Raw genomic sequence first — 16,684 nt, forward strand, 5'->3', positions numbered from 1 at the left:
AAATCACTGAATGGACCTGTTTAAGTGATCCATTTTTGAGGGGGCTAGCTGAGATTTTCATTTCGGCCATTTTAGGGACTGTACAAAGTTTTGATCACTTTTGATAACATATTTTGAAATGGCAAAAAAGGGGTGATGCAGACATTTGGGTGCTATTTTACATACACTGCTTGGAATTACCATTTTTTATATTTTGTCAGATTTTTTGGGGCAACGTGATACCTGTTTGTGTTTGTTTATTTGTGATCTAGTGAAAGGGAGGTCATTTTAAATTTTAAGTTTTCAGATTTTTTTAAATATTTTTAAACTTTATTTCTTTTTTTATATTGTATTTCTAGGCCCTGAAACTCTAAGACATCTGATCACTTATATAATATACGGCAATACTACAGTATATTGTAACATCGCTGACGGCAGGATCTTTTACTGCTGTGATATCCTTGGATACCTCAGTTGGGGGTCCTGGCAGCGACTAGGTGCTGTCATCCCATTTTATGGACGCACTTAAGGGGTTAACATTCATGATTGGTGCCAGTTGCATGTGTTAGCTGCATTATGTAGCTGACACCCACTATTTATGGAGCTGGCTCATCCATGCAGATATGTCACATGTCATCACTTCAGCACTGAGACTTGGAGGGTAGAGTTACCTCCTGCTAATTGGCTACTTACCTGGAAAATTCTAGAGAAAGTGGAGAAGATTCATCAGTTAGATAAAACCAACTGTCGCGTTTGGCTCAAAAGGGTAAGGATAAGGAAAAGCTGAAATGAGCTGCAGCTGAGCAGGTGTTTATTGGAGTAGATGAGTGGAGAGATGGTTTAGTGAGGAGCGTTGTAAAGAAAAAGAAGAAAACTTAGAGTCCAGGAGTATGACTAGTGAAACAAAGTGTCAAGTGTTTTGTAAGGGCGTAGCTAGTGAATATCCCATACTATGTATGTGAGTGGTATTGGGTTAAGTTCCACTCAAAATAATGTGTAGTAATTTTTATGTTATTGTCTGAATAGATTAACAACTCATAACAGTCAATGGGCCACATTTATCACTTTTGTGCGCCTAAGTGTAAAAGTTGCGCCTAAATTCTGGCGCACTGTTTTGCCAGAATTATCACAAGCTACAACCATCTGTGATAAGTATATTTTCTGCCTCTTATTAATCACTTTACTTTAACACAGTTTAGGCGCAATTTTGGCGCAGTTTAGGCGCAATGTTAGATTCGGGCACTTACATGTGATCCTGCTACAAGCTCCTCTCTGCTTCTCCCACAGCCCAGAATGAAGATAACACTCACAGCAGCACCCAGGTGTGTGACACCCTACACCCAGTGACCTCCTCAGCAGTGGCTTCTCCCGGAGGGGATCCCCCAGTGCTGGTCTCCTGCTGCACCCATGTAATTCTGCACAGTATCCCCCCCAGACATTGTGCAGAATTACATGGGGGACACTTGTATGTCGTATCTGCAAGCTTCTGCAAACTTGTGCAAACTTCTCTTGCTCTTGCTGTGAGCTCAGCGTTTTGCAGAATATTTTGTAAATAGAAGGTGATGAACTGTAAATAGAGTCTGCAGCTCCTGTCTGCAGAGTATCTCATGTCTGTATTATATGTTCTAGTGTCTGCAGTGTATCTAATGTATCTATTATATGTTCTAGTGTCTGGCTGAGCTCTGCTGCTAGAAATGAGCTGTTCTGCAAAGGGGCTCAGTGCTTTCTTCTCAGTTAACACCACCTTCGGGCTGGAGTGTTTTTGCGCCCGTTTTTGCGCCTAAATGCAAAAGTCGCACGTGATGAATATCATTAGGCGCAGCAAAACATCTGGAAATGAACGATAGATGAGGGAAAGCTGGTTATTTTAGCTGCGTGGCTAATTTGGCGTTTAATCGCAAAAATGGCGCAAAAACGGTGCGCCTAAACGAAAAGGCGCAAAAACAACAGAAAAAACAAGTGATAAATGTGGCCCAATAAGTCTACATTAATTGCAGGAGAAAGAATGATTTTTCTTATCCAGCTTCATGGAGAAAGTCATTTAAAGGACTGTCACCTCCACATTTCAGGTCTCCAGTCAGTCAGCCAGCCTAAAGATTTGTGCCTCCATTTACATAGATAATTTCCACAGTTTTTCAATCAGTAAAGTAAATTCTGGCATTAATTCTTTGTGTCACTTCACCACACTAGAACATCATGGACCCTCTAAACTACCATTAGGCTATGGACACTAGTTTATGCCCTGGGGGAACTATAGCCGCCCTTTCTGCGCATTAGTACAAACACCTCATTACTGCCACCATCATCCAGGAGTTGCAATAGATTTTGGCAGGAACATAGCCACCATGATATTACAGCAGTTCAACTTGAGCTGGGCTGTTATTGCCACTACTACAGCCAACATCCTCTAATTGTTCATTGTAGGTGATGTCTTACACAATCTCACCACACTCCTTTGGGGTTGGTGAACAACAAAAAGTAATCTCATAGCATAGGTCTAGACTCTACACATTTCAGACAAATATGTTATATACAACTTAAATGGTTTGACAAACAAACATTTTTATGACAACAAAATTTCCCTGTATGCAGTTATAGATAGCTCAATCACTGAAAGGACCATAAAGGACCAGATATTTATATCAGAATAAGTTCTACCCAGTTACTGACTCACTATTACTTATTATACCTTGTCTAGTCATTCCTAGTAATGTTAAATGAAGCATCAGGTGTCTCAATGTATTTTCCAAGAATTTAGAGAAACATACACTGTGACAAGTCTATGTCGAATTTCAATTTTCAATCACATTATATATGGCTGAACAATTATAATTGAGTCTACAATGGAACAGATGTAGCAGAACTAGATTTGTCATTAAACTGGAGCTGTGTCAGCCAAGACTAAGTGGCAAAATCAGCCTTGTTTCTATTGACTTAACCTTATCAGTTTTTCGCTATATCTTTTTTATATTTTACATCTTTATTTGTTATTTCTCCTCTGCTACTAATAACTTATTTAAAAGAATATTAATGCAATTAATATATAATTAAGGCAATATATATAGGCACTTTATACATACATAGCAGTCAGAGGTAAATCAAAAAGAGCAGCAGAGTCTGGTTCCTACATTAGATACATAAAAAAACATCACTGGCTCAGTAAACAATATAACACCTAATTGCACTTGACCTTAGAGACAAAAATCACAAATTCAGACCAAGAATGATCACAGTCCTCTCATTCCAATCATACAGAGCTCGTTCCAATGTGCCATTTTTTTATACTTGTACAGATTTCTTGGCAGAAAACAAAATAGATGACAGTAAATTCAATCAACTATTTTTATAAACTACACAGTGCTCAGGAGAGCCCCAAACAAGGTTGAAGTTTGTGATGGCAATGTGAAGAGCCAGCACAAGGCTGCCAGATACTCACTTTAGAAAATATTTATACAGATAAAATTATTCTACAGGGAGGAGTATGGCAGCTTTCCGAAAATTAACTTTTTTTTTCTGTCTAGTACTCACCTATTAAAATGCAAACCGAGTCTTCCACATAACTGAATGATTCCGATTACTTCTACACATAGTATGTGAATGCATGTATTTAATCACCTAATCTTTTTAGTGCATCTTTTTTTGTATAAATAGAAGTAATGCAGACTTATCGATTTCATTTAAAGTTTTACATCTTTGTGCAATAATGTAACCAGGACAAGGAACGGGCATTTTAAGATAAATAGGAGACATTCAATTTTGATATTATCTAAGTTTTTCTAGATTCTTGATTTAGGTTCTTTTAGTAGTTAGTTTTATCTTGCATTGAAAATACAAGTTACTGGGGCACATTTCCTAAGGTACTTGCACCAGTTTTCTGTCGGATTTTGCACATTCTTTCATGTATGTTTGTGTGTGTTTCTGCTGTATGTGTGTATGTTATATGTGTGTTTATGCTATGTTTATATTTTGTATGTGTTCATATGGTGTGTATATCCTATATAAGTGTGAAAATGCTGTATTTGCGAGTAGGCTATATGTATGCATATGGAGTGTATATGTGTGTGTATTTGTGTATATGTGTGCATATGCTTGATGTTTGTGAATGGAGTGAATATATAGGGGCAGATTTATCAAGTGTCTGAAAGTCAGAATATTTCTAGTTGCCCATGGCAACCAATCACAGATCAGCTTTCATTTTATCAGTGCTCATGAATATTTTAAAGGGGAGCTGTGATTGGTTGCCATGGGCAACTAGAAATATTCTGACTTTCAGACAGCTTGATAAATCTGCCCCATAGTATTTATGGGGGATATTTATCAGGACCTCTGCGCACCGCCAGTGGCGCAGAGGCCCTGAAATAATCGCAAATGCTAGCTTATTGCTAGCTTTTGCGATTATTTTTCACAATCCGCCACCTTCACGCCTCCTTCACGCCTGTCCCCGCGCCTGCGCACTCGCTGCTGCCGGCGACTTTTCATATGTGGGCCTGGGCCTGGGGTAGGAAAAACGTAGGAAAAACGCTGCGCAACTGGCAGCCCGATACATCAAGAGGCAGAAGCCTCTTGATGTATCGGGCTGCGAATTTGCAGCGGCGGGGCTATCATACGCTGGCGCATGAGCGCCAGCGTATGATAAATATCCCCCTATGTGTGTATATAAAGTATGAGCGCTATTTATTATAAACCAGTACTCATGCACCAGGGTATTATACACCGAGCTATCCAGCACAGCCATATACATCAAGAGGCTCCAGCGGGAGCGTGGCACAGAAGCCCTGATACATATCTTTCTTTGTGGTATATTAGTAAATGTGCCACAATATGTTTTAAAACCTTAAAAAAAGGAAAAAATTCTTTAAAAAACAGACACTGCCTGTCCTGTATAATGTTTTAAAACCTTTAAAAAAAAGGAAAAAAATCTTAAAAAAACAGGCACTGCCTGTCCTGTATAATGTTGAATATCAGTGATGAACGTATCTGCCATTTGAAAACCTTGAGTAGCTAGCGGCATTTAAATTACCTTACTCTGCATTTTTGGGAAGGGTTCTTGCTCTTTGTGTCATTGGAATACTCGTTTAGCCATTTAAATTCCGCTTCTGACTTTGCTAGCGCCATTGAAACAGTTAACTCCCACCGATCATGGGCGTTAAAGGTGGCAGAGAGTGGTTTGAACTTATCCGGGTCCCAGTCTAGAACTAAAAATTAAGTTTGGGGGATTTGAACCCGCAAAGTTTGGGTTCAAAGTTTGGCTTCAGGTCCGCTCATCACTATTCAATATGCATTTAAGATGAAAATATAGTGGCTTATTTTATAATAGCTATGACAATATTAATTTATGGAAAAAATACATATTTGAAGGAACGGTTGGTTACTCGTTAGGTTTTAGTTCTTGCTTGGCTATATAGTTGAATTTAGTGCCATTTTACTTCTAATTCAAGCAGTATATGTTTGGAAACTTCACAGTTCTGCAGTTTCTTTAATCATTTAATGAATCAAAAATTATGCTTTTATTCCAACTCCAGCTGTTTAGGGTAGTAAAATATCAGTTGGACATCTATTACAGTAAGACTTATATGGAATACAACCTCAGCCTAGACCTATTAGTTAAAATTATAGATAACTGTATAGAGTTACCGATAATATTATTATTAATACTACTATTAATAACCATGAAAGGAATATACTGATTTATGAGATAGCATGATTATCTATCTTCTAGCAATAGATAAATAATAGGTAGATAAAATTATTTCAGTACACACTATGAAATGATTGTGTTAGGAATACCGTAGCCATCTATATATTTGGAAACCTAAATTTGAGTGTTTGTTGTCTTTGTAGCAATGGATATGCCAACTGATCTCCACTGATTAGTGGACGTCCTGGGCAGTATAAAATAGGGAGCTAGGGAGGCAGAAATTCCAGGATCTCACCAAACTGTATAAGCAAGAGGTTTCATAAACAACATTTATTGTTTTTTTGTGTGGGTTTTTTGTTTTGTTGGGTTTGCTTCTGATAGCTTCTACCAGCTAATCACTTCGGAATCACATGTCAGATCCCTGCCTTTAAATAAAGCGCAAAGTGGTGGAGGGGCTGTTTCTCCCTTCTCACCCTGGAGTGAGGAGGAGTTTATGTGATACTGATTTGTGTAGCTAACAGGAAAGCCTTGTGTTTGTAGATCTCTGTGGATGCAGATATCTACTGTGAAGCAAATAAAGGTAGAAGGTGGCCCATGATCAGTCCTTCCATCTCAGTCTATAATTCTGCAGATCTTTCTCAGTTTCTCTTTGCAGCACAAGCTGTGTCATATAATCTATTGTAGTTCACTGCCATTAGCCCCTTCTATATGCTCACTATCAAGAGAGCAGGGAAATTGTAAAGCTTTAAAGCTCACACAGTAATGACTGTCCGAATGTCAATTCAATTGTCATTATGACAACAAGGTAAACATCATTACGAAATCTGAGTAACACTTTAAAGCAAACCTGTCAACAGAAATTGGCCTAATAAACCACTATCAGTATGTTATCAAGCAGCTGACCAGCTTCCAGATCAAGTTTCTTTCATGGCTTAGTGTGGTGGCATCATCCATAAAATCGACTTTTAAGTGAGGTATATAGTGGTTTTATAGTCAAGGAGGTAGAGAGTTTCATACTGAAGTCAAGATTTTCCCGCCCCCACACTGTAATTGGTGGTTCTGTGTCCACAGACATCATTAATCAGATCTCCTAAATTCCAGTGCATGATGTTAATCACAGGAGAGGAGGTGAGGAGAGCTTAATTTTTGTGTTAAACTCTCAACCTCTCTGACTTTATACAACCAGTTAAACGTTGATTTTCTAGATGATGCCACTAAGCTGTGCCATGAAAAAAACATGATCGAGAAGGTGTTCAGCTGGTTGACAACATAATGGTAATAGTTTAGTAAGCCAATTTCTGATGAGAGGTTCCCTTTAAGGTTGTGGAATACCCCTTTAACATGAGGCACTTTTACAACACTTTATAATGTACATTAACATTACAAAACACTAAAAAGCATTACTGAACACTTTCTATGTTTTCTATCATTTTTCCTTATAACAATTTAAACAAAATAATCCTGTCCATGGACTGTCTGAAACTGCAGCTTCTTCTTTTTGTAAACATTATATATTTACTGATGCCCCTTTTATATAAATAGAAACCACCACAAACATTATCTTGCTGTCATAACTAGTTAGAAATTACAGCATAAGTGACAAATTTATTTATTAGCTTTACTAAACTAAAAAACTAGACTATAGTCTATAGACTAGACTATAAAAACCAATAATTCCCCCTTTATTGCACATTGACAATTATGTGCTGTGATTTATTTGAAGATTTAAGCCCCCCTTTGACCACAAAAATCACAGCTGAACAATACAGGGCCACTTTACAGCAATACATACAGTTTTTAAATTCAACTGCAGTATAACATATGGAAATTTTAGGATTATTTATCATTGGAAGTCTAGCACATTCGAATCAACTAAGACTATAACAGATTTAATATAATGTCATGATAATAAATCAATATAAGCCATTCCTGCTTAAATAATTGTCAGATTCAATAGAACCAACAATAATAACTATGAACACTAGCAAAATGCAGCAGGAAAACTGTGGAGCAGGTCAGTGTAATTATGAGTCAAATTACTGAAATCATTTTTTTACAAAATTGCAATTTATAATCCAATCCCAAGATTATAAATTATAAGTGTTTGACTAGTAGGTGCCTGACCAACAGAATCCACACCTATGAAGAATGGGGGTGCCAAGTCCTCCATTGTAATGGCAGGTTCTCTCTATGTGTATTGACTTTATTGGACTGCAATGGATAGCTGAGCATTATATTCTGTTCCACTGCTTAAACATGCTATTCTGTTCAACTTCTAGTAATGTATATGGGACTGCTGGTGAAACTGATATGTGTTAGGGGAAGAGTCTTTTTCATACCTTGTATGCTAGAAAACTGGTTCACAGGACACAATGAGTGCCCCCAAAAGTTTTTCCTTAGTGACCCTAAAAATGATAAATGTAGCCTGAAAGTCCATGAATTGAAAAAATGTTTTACTTACTTTAGGCCTAGGCAACTGACTGCCTGCAGTCTTTACAGAAGTGAACAGGGAATCTGACTGTATACTGTACTATTGTTTAGGTTAAATTTATAAATAGTGTGCTGTAAATTCATAAAATCCCACTATTTTAGGATTATGGATAGAAATTCCAACTAATGTGAATACTAACATTGCACTTTTACATTTTGAACAAAAGAAATAGATCAAATTAAGTAAGGATTGTCAGGAAACTACTGAAACACCTCAATTCATAACAAATAGGTAACATATGACAAAAATGACATAGAAAGCAGCCCATCTTGTGAGACACCTCTATTCATTTCTAGAAAAGAGAAAGTGTAAAGAAATATACATCCATAACATTAGCATATTTATTTTTGTGGTTCAAATAAAATAAATGGTGTGTGCGTGGCCTGGTTGAGCTTCAGGACAGATGCACGAAGCTGAGCCCACACAAGCAACAAATTAAGCAGTACCGAGCATGGTTTTGAGGATCCAGGAAGGAGTAGCATGGATCCAGGACCATTCTAACCAGAAAAAGATCAGCTAAAAATGGCCCATGGCATCTAACAGACTTTTTCTCCGACACTAATAGGCCAGAGGACTCCCAAGATGGTGCAACAGCTAGCAGAGATGAAATCCAGAGGGTTCCAACAGGATCAGGCGCAAGGGCGAGAGGTGGAGGAGTCAACCACCTGTGATCCAGAAGGACTGGCCTGAAAAGATGCAATTCATACAGAGGAAGCTACAATGTTGGGACGTGAGGCCTTCAGGTGAACTTTTGTTGCCCCCACCAATTTTGCAGGTTATTACATATCCTTCATGTTCTTTCAAATGACAGAGGAAGTAGGATGCAACATGTCCCGACCTCCGCCACACCAGTTTATTTCATGTTTAAGTGTAATTTGGTTCTGAGTCAGGCCAGCTCAGTGAAATAGAACTTATACAGGGTCCATATGATGTCAATTAAGGTCATGAGGCTAAATGTGAAGGGGTTAAACTCACCGTTCAAAAGTCCATCGGTATGGAGGGTTGCTAAGATAGAAAAAGCAGGGATAATATGTCTAAAAGAGACACACTTCATGAAACAAAAATGTCCATCATTTAGCAATAAGAGATTCCCACATATATACATGGCCAATGCAAGAGTAAAAAGGCAGTGGTACTAATAGCTTTTAGAGATGATATAGGTGTCCAAGTAGAAAAGTCAATTTCTGATGAGATGGAGAAATACCTTGTTGTGTTCTGTACACCAACTTCAATTCCATTCACACTAGTTAACGTACAGTGGTGGCCAAAAGTATTAGCACCACTGCAATATTGTCAGATAATACTCAGTTTTTTCCAAAAATTGATTGCAATCAGAAATTCTTTGGTATTATTATCTTCATTTAATTTGTTTTCAGTGGAAAACCACAAAAAGAATTGTCAAAAAGCCAAATTGTATATAATTCCACACGAAACATAAAAAAGCGGTGGGCAAAAGTTTTGGCACTGTTTGAAAAATCATGTGATGCTTTTGTAATTTGTGTAATTAACAGCACCTGTAACTTACCTGTGGCACCTAACAGGTGGTTGCAATAACTAAATCACACTTGCAGCCAGTTGAAATAGATTAAAATTGTCTCAACCTCTGTTGTGTGTCCTTGTGTGTACCACACTGAGTATGGAGAAAAGAAAGAAAACCAAAGAACTGTCTGAGAATCGAAATTGTGAGGAAGCATGAGCATTCTCAAGGCTACAAGTCCATCTCCAAAGACCTGAATGTTTCTGTGTCTACCGTGCGCAGTGTCATCAAGAATTGTAAAGCCCACGGCACTGTGGCTAACCTCCCTAGATGTGGACAGAAAAAAAAAAATTGACCAGAGATTTCAACGCAAGGGGGTCAACCCGTACTATCCGTCAGCGTCTGAATGAAAATGGACTGTATGGTAGGATACCCAGGAAGACCCCACTTCTTACACAGAAACATAAAAAAGCCAGGCTGATAGAATATTGAAAAAAGTAGGGTAACTCCAAAAAGGTAACCTTTTGTAATTCGGAGACTTCAATATTATCCCAGAATCCTCTATGGATACAACAATCAACAGCAGGGTATTTCTCATGTCGTGGTTTCACAAGGAAGAATTCTATGATGCATATAGATGCTTAATTGCATCATCAAGAGAATATACTTTTTACTCACATAGACATAGATAATTTATTAGTATAGAATTAAGTTTAGCAGATAAGTGTACTTATAGCATAGGAACGACGACTTGGTCCGTTCGTTCCCCAATTTTTATAAATTTGTCTCGGTCTTACAATACTCCTTCATAAAGGTTTTGGAGGAACACCCCATTTATATACTCCCTTCCAACATACAAAGATAGACTTACCATTTCCATTCTGGAATATTTCCAACATAACATTGAATTGTGAGTGAAGATTTTTAATTTGTGGTTGGCACAAAAGGTGGCAGTCAGGCGTACCCTCAGGGGTACCATTTTCAGAAACAAAAAAATAAAAGGATGACAGGTCACCTTCAACAACTCCGAAAAACAGAGTAGGACTTGCAAACCAACACCTGTCCAACCAATAACAATCTCCTTACTGAAACTTGCCAAGCTTTAAGGGCTGCTCTACTTTTTGACTATGAGAAAGAATTAAAATCAGGGCTTTAACTATACATTATAAAATAAACAAAGCAGATCAAACCAGAAAAAAAAAAGAATGTCTGTCCCTTTTCTATTGAATCCCTGCAATCCGACTAGTAAAGAAACTCATTCTTTAAAAATTGTCAACCTATTTGGTTCTTTTTACTCATCCTTGTACAATTTAAATGAGGATGAAGGGATGTGTCAGCCAACTCAAGTAAAAATAGATGAGTTTTCATCGAAAAGCATCTCCCTAAACTGAAACAAGGCCAATTAGAGACCCTAAATAAACCAATAGAAACAGTAATATTTGTGGCCGTCCAAAAACATACTGGTAGGTTGATTAGATTGTGAGCTCCATTGGGGACAGGGATCGATTTGGCAAGTTCTGTGTAGTGCTGTGTAATCTGTGTGCGCTATATAAATAAAGGAATTATTATTTATCATTATCAAGCAGCGGGTTTTCTAACAAATACCTGATATTATTCAGCCATCTTCTTACCCCCTACCTCCTAAACATATTCAAGAAAGTCATGACGGAAGGATCACTTCCCTCAGAGATGCTGGAAGCTACTATCATTACTCTCCCCAAACCCCAGAATATACCCCAACATTTTAGGCCCATTTTCCTTCTTAATAGTGATACCAAATTATACGCAAAAATCCTGGCTAACAGGTTACTCCAGGTCCTACTGGACTTAATTCACACTGACCAGGTAGGATTCACTAGAGGCCATAACAAAAGTTATGTCAGATTTACTTTTTGCATTGTATGCTGTGTCATTCTAAAGAAAATCAAATTTTAAAATAAATATTTATGCTTCAAAAAAAAAAATAATAATTGGTCACATATTGCTCCAAATGCAAACTCATTTATAGAAAACAAGTCATTTTTACATATTTACTAATAAAGCTATAGGTAGTAAACATCTGAAAAACAAAGAAATATGGGTGCATACCTTTGCAAACTGAGCATTTATCCATTTTGTGAATGTTTTTCTTTGAACATCTTCTCTTTCATCTGAAAACATAAAAATAATGTGATAATTAGTTTAACAAAAAAAAGAGACAGAAAGCAACATGAAAATATTAATAGTAGAAACCTTTCAGTTTGTACGTAAAAGGTAAATCTCCATCTGATCGCTAAGCATTCCTTGGGTTATATGAGATATCAAAATTGTAGGTAAATAGTTTACTGTAATGTACACAAAGCAAAAGTCAAAATATTGATAAGAAAAATAGAATTAGAATTCATGCTACTCCCAATTAATGCCAAATAATACTGCTAAGCTGTACAAATCATGGGGTTTACCTCTGGCATATAGTATAGACAGGCAAACTACGATGGCCCATGGTCCACAAGGATCTTGATTTTACATTGACAAAAAACAGGATTTTGGAAATGGAATGTAAAAGTTCATTTTATCTACATGTTTTATAAATCTATATGATTTTATGCAATGGATTAAAGGTATTATTTTCAGTAGTGAGACATTTAAAGGTAAACTTTGCATTTACATGAAAACAGAAAGGAAGAAAATGTACGGCTGTCATGATGTTGAGTTTGAAACATAACTTCAGATAATTAACTTTCCATGTCACGTTGTACAATTTTGTTTCCACTATGGGGAATAATAGCTATGATATACAACCAACTACATCGTGAAAAAGCTGACTTCACTGATCTCAGCCCATTGGTAAATTTGCTACATCCTATAGTGATCACAGCATCTATAGAACAGAATGTAATGAACATGTTCCATTTGATTCAGTACCCCTGGGATGCAATCATAGATGTGTCATTTCTGTAAACCTAAAAGGCCAATTATGTCCCCACTACTATTTCCACAGTCCAATGGGCTGCAAGTCACATAATTACTAGAAAATGCAAATATATTTCAAATGCGGTAAAATAAGTTTTGCCTCAATGGTGCCTTAAAAGTCAGCAACATGATGACAAGAATAAGAAAGAATAAGAAACTGAGAGAAAATGTAGCAGGGTTAAGTATTATGATTTACTTTCTGAGTTGTGATATTATACACACTATCAGAGCCTTAGTGCATGGTAGGGCTGCTGCCAATAGGAGTCTTCCCATGTCACCTTGAGACAACTTTGGGTATGTTTCTTACACAACAACCTTATTCCAGATCTGGAATGTATGTTATGCAATCTTTAATGTGATTTTATGAATTAGACAAAATTGTTTTTCCAAGATAGTGTAAGAGACAACAAAGGAGCTTCTCTTGCTACGTTTAAGTAACTTGATATCGGGCAATACCTAAACCATTCTTTGTTTTCTAATGCAGAACAGACTCTCATCTATTGACAGCCTAAACCTGAAAAGGTGGCCTAAAAGGTCAAAATCTTGGTTTCTCCGCTGAGCCTTCATGAATTGCCACTCACATAGCCAAGCGGTGTCTACAGATGCTAGTCTATTCCTTTTGGAAAATGCATTCTGATTAGATTACTATACCACAACCCTGATCATTTAAATGTTATGATAAAGCAATAATAAATGATTTATCCAAAATTTACAAATAGGAAATTCCTGAAGAGATTACATTGAACATGTGCATTATAAGGTTTCAAAGATAAAAGATTTTACAAAAAGATATTTGGTCAAGGTAAAATGTCATATGACATTAAATCCTAGAAGCAAAGGCTGAAACATTTTTTTTTCCTTAGGGATGTCATGTTAGCTTAAGATAAAAGGGACATTTTGTATAATGTGTAAAAAATCCTAATAATGTACTTAATATTGTATAAAAATTGTAGATTTCACATATTTTCTAAGTGCAATAAACACATGAAAATAGAGAGGTGCAAAACATAACACCAGCTAAAATATTTTAGTAATTGGAAAGCAATTACTGTCACTTAATTAAAAATAATATCAACTGATTCATCGGATGCCCTAGGTTTCTCATTACCAAGGGGACACACAAGAGGAAACAGACACATTTCTACACTATTGAAGGTTCTAGTGAGCAATGTTAAGGCCACAATCCAGAAGTGGAAAGAACATTATTGCACAATAAACGATCCATAGCCAGGTGTTCCCTGCAAGATTACAGACCAAGATAAAAGAATTGTCAGAAGAGTTGTACAAGAAAATATTAAGAAATGTACTCAGCCTCCTTGGCCTGTATGCACACTCATGTTGAGAGCATGTTCAAGCATATTTTGAGGTGGTTACATCATGGTTGGGATTGATTTTCACCATGCTGTCCTTGTAATTTTCATGCAAATGAAGGAAGGTTAAATAGACAAATATACAGAGACATTCTTGATAAATGTCTGCTGCCATCTACTGGGATGATTACAACGAAACAGAGATGGGCATTTGGGTAAGACATTGATCCAAAACACACAGCCAAGGAAACTCTTAATTTGTTTCAGATATAGTAAATAATTCTGCTAACATGGTTCAGGCAATTACTAAAATATTGAATCCAAAATAAAATATGTGAAAGGAACATAGAACATAGAGTTCATAGAATGAGCCCAAAAAACAAACGGGGAGATTTATGATTTTAAGTATTTCTACACCATAAAACTGAAATAATCACAAATTCTTGTCACTGCAAGAATTTGAGATTATTATCGTGACTACACCACTAAACAAAATATTTGGTGTAGAGGGGTGCGGCCCCTGGAGCAGTGGGTGGGCAAGGGGTTCTCCTGGCCCTTGCTTGCATACTTTTTAAAAACCTGCAAACTTTCAATTTTTTATGCAAAACTAAGCCAGGTCACACCAGGCATAGTTTTAGCCGGTGGCCCTGCCAGTAGCTTATGCCTTTTGATGTATCCGGCGGGAACAGCCTCTTCAATTTTTTTATTTTTTTGTGGAAATGGTTAATTTGGGTTTTGGTATTTCTTCTCCACTAATAATCAATATTGCTATGATAAGGTTAAGCAGCATTGGCTGCCAGGGAGGTCTTTTGAGAAGTTATCATTGAAACCTTTGCCATTGTGTTTCTCTTTTGAAGACAAAAGATGTTAATTAAGGATTTGTTTTTCCTACACTAAAAACTAAAGTAGGATAACAAAGCTGAAGACAACTGATGAATGTGAACATAGCAGCTCACTTATTGTCTCATTTCCAATGTTTTAGTTGCTTCTGAAGACAACTAGTTTTTCATTAAAGCATACTTAATAGTTAGAGATGAGGGTATCTATTTGTATCTATTGATTCATAAATTGGAATCTGCATTCTTCAGACACTAAATTAAATCAATCTTTTCTGATTTGTTTCTACTGTCATTAACCACGGAGCTGAGGGAGGGGGAAAATGTAAAATTTTGTACAAGATCAAATCAAATTTTTGATGATTCGCTTATCTTTTATAACAGTCCTGTGTTTTTATTAATAAACACTCATTAATTATATTATACATTAATGTTTACATAAAAGTTTGTCTCTTCTCAATCTCTTGAAGTCATTGTTTTGGACGTTTTTATATTTTTTTAATTAAGAAAGCATGCTTATAACATGTCTGCTGGGTAGCTAAATTAATGACTCAGTTTATCTCATTTGTGTCACTTAAAAGCTAATACAAAAACATCTTTTTCTTTTTACTGTTAGATCATAGTTAGCAAAATGTCTATAAATAGCCTAATTGGTGAGGACGCAATTAAGCCTGATGTATGTTTATCTTATGCTATTTACAACTTTGATGACACAAATTGAAATGAGTTCCTTTAATTTGACTCTCTTAATAGCACAGAATGTTGGGATGATTGTTTATTACATGAATTATTATAAAAATTGAAGAAAAGGAAAAAATGAAACACAGACCTTAAATTCTGCATATAACAATCTCATTTAAAAGTGCATTTTCTGTCTAGTCTTTTCCTTCCATGAATTATAATGCAGCTGAGCTGTATGCATTTCCATTTTTCATCTTTTTTTGATAATAAGCCATGGTAGGAGGGTGGTGAGCCTTTTAATACAAATTTTTCAGACTTATTTTTCTTGGAATTCAACACATTAAATTTAGCACCTTTGTGGCCAAAATATCTTATGAACAACATTGACAGATAGCAAATAACAAAAATAACATATATTTTATGTTGATTTGAGTTGTAAAAATGTCTCACTTTGAAATTAATATTTTCTTTGCCCACCGGCTTGATTTTTTGTTTTCTCTCTCATATATATATATATATATATATATATATATATATATATATATTGTTTGTGCTATCTGCAGCTATACTGGCTCTCAGAAAATATTCCTTCAGTGGAACAATGGAAAAAAAACTATTGTCATATTACATTATATCAGATCTTAAGAAAGTATTTTCAGATATAGGGTGCAACATGAAACTTTCGCAACCTTGGGATCAGATATCTAATTTAATTTCCCATTCCAGTTGCAGTAAGGAAAGTAAAATGTGTGGGATGTGAAAATTATTATTATTTTTGTTTGTTCTTAATGTATAATAATCCTTTAAAAACTCACAAAAAAGTAGAAATGTACTATGAAAGTTTAAATCTAAATAGGGCTAAATAAACTATTGAGACATAGTTTCTAAGGCAAATACTGCATCAGCTTAATACTGTGCTGGCACTGCAGGTTGCTGCCATCAATTATAAGTTGGATATAAACTTGTCTTCTTACTGATATATAGAATTCTCAGTTCTCTTAAATCTCTCAAGCAAAGAAGCTACTTAAGAAAAGCATACTGCATATCATATGTATGCCAGGTTTTTATGTATCAACTCTTTTGTATCTGAAAGTATTGAATTCACTTGTAAAACAGGCACTATCAATTCTGTATGTATTTATTTAGAGCAATAATAATTTTCTTTAACCTTTCATTAATTTACTTAGTCTCAATTTCTGAATTTACTAAATTTTTATGTCATATACATAAAGTGATATTCTTGCAAAGGCCCAGTTCACTAGCACACATTAAAGGGGTTGAGTATTAAAAATATAAAGGAAAGAACGGCACTCACCCGTC

At 36.0% G+C, this 16,684-nt stretch overlaps 1 protein-coding gene across 13 annotated transcripts in view; it reads right to left on the minus strand.

Annotated features, from left to right (window-relative positions):
• The window catches only part of DMD (dystrophin), a 1,566,296-nt gene that overhangs the window by 1,247,069 nt on the left and 302,543 nt on the right, over positions 1-16,684 (minus strand). For all 13 annotated transcript variants that reach the window (XR_011853162.1, XR_011853161.1, XM_072135922.1 and 10 more), the window contains one exon: positions 11,674-11,735. Coding sequence is in view for 11 of the 13 variants with exons in the window: in XM_072135922.1 (XP_071992023.1) it covers positions 11,674-11,735 (62 nt within the window). In the remaining 2 variants the exon portion in view is untranslated. The remainder of the gene's footprint in view (positions 1-11,673; positions 11,736-16,684) is intronic.

Source organism: Engystomops pustulosus, chromosome 2, assembly GCF_040894005.1.
Source record: "Engystomops pustulosus chromosome 2, aEngPut4.maternal, whole genome shotgun sequence".
Taxonomy (NCBI): domain Eukaryota; kingdom Metazoa; phylum Chordata; class Amphibia; order Anura; family Leptodactylidae; genus Engystomops; species Engystomops pustulosus.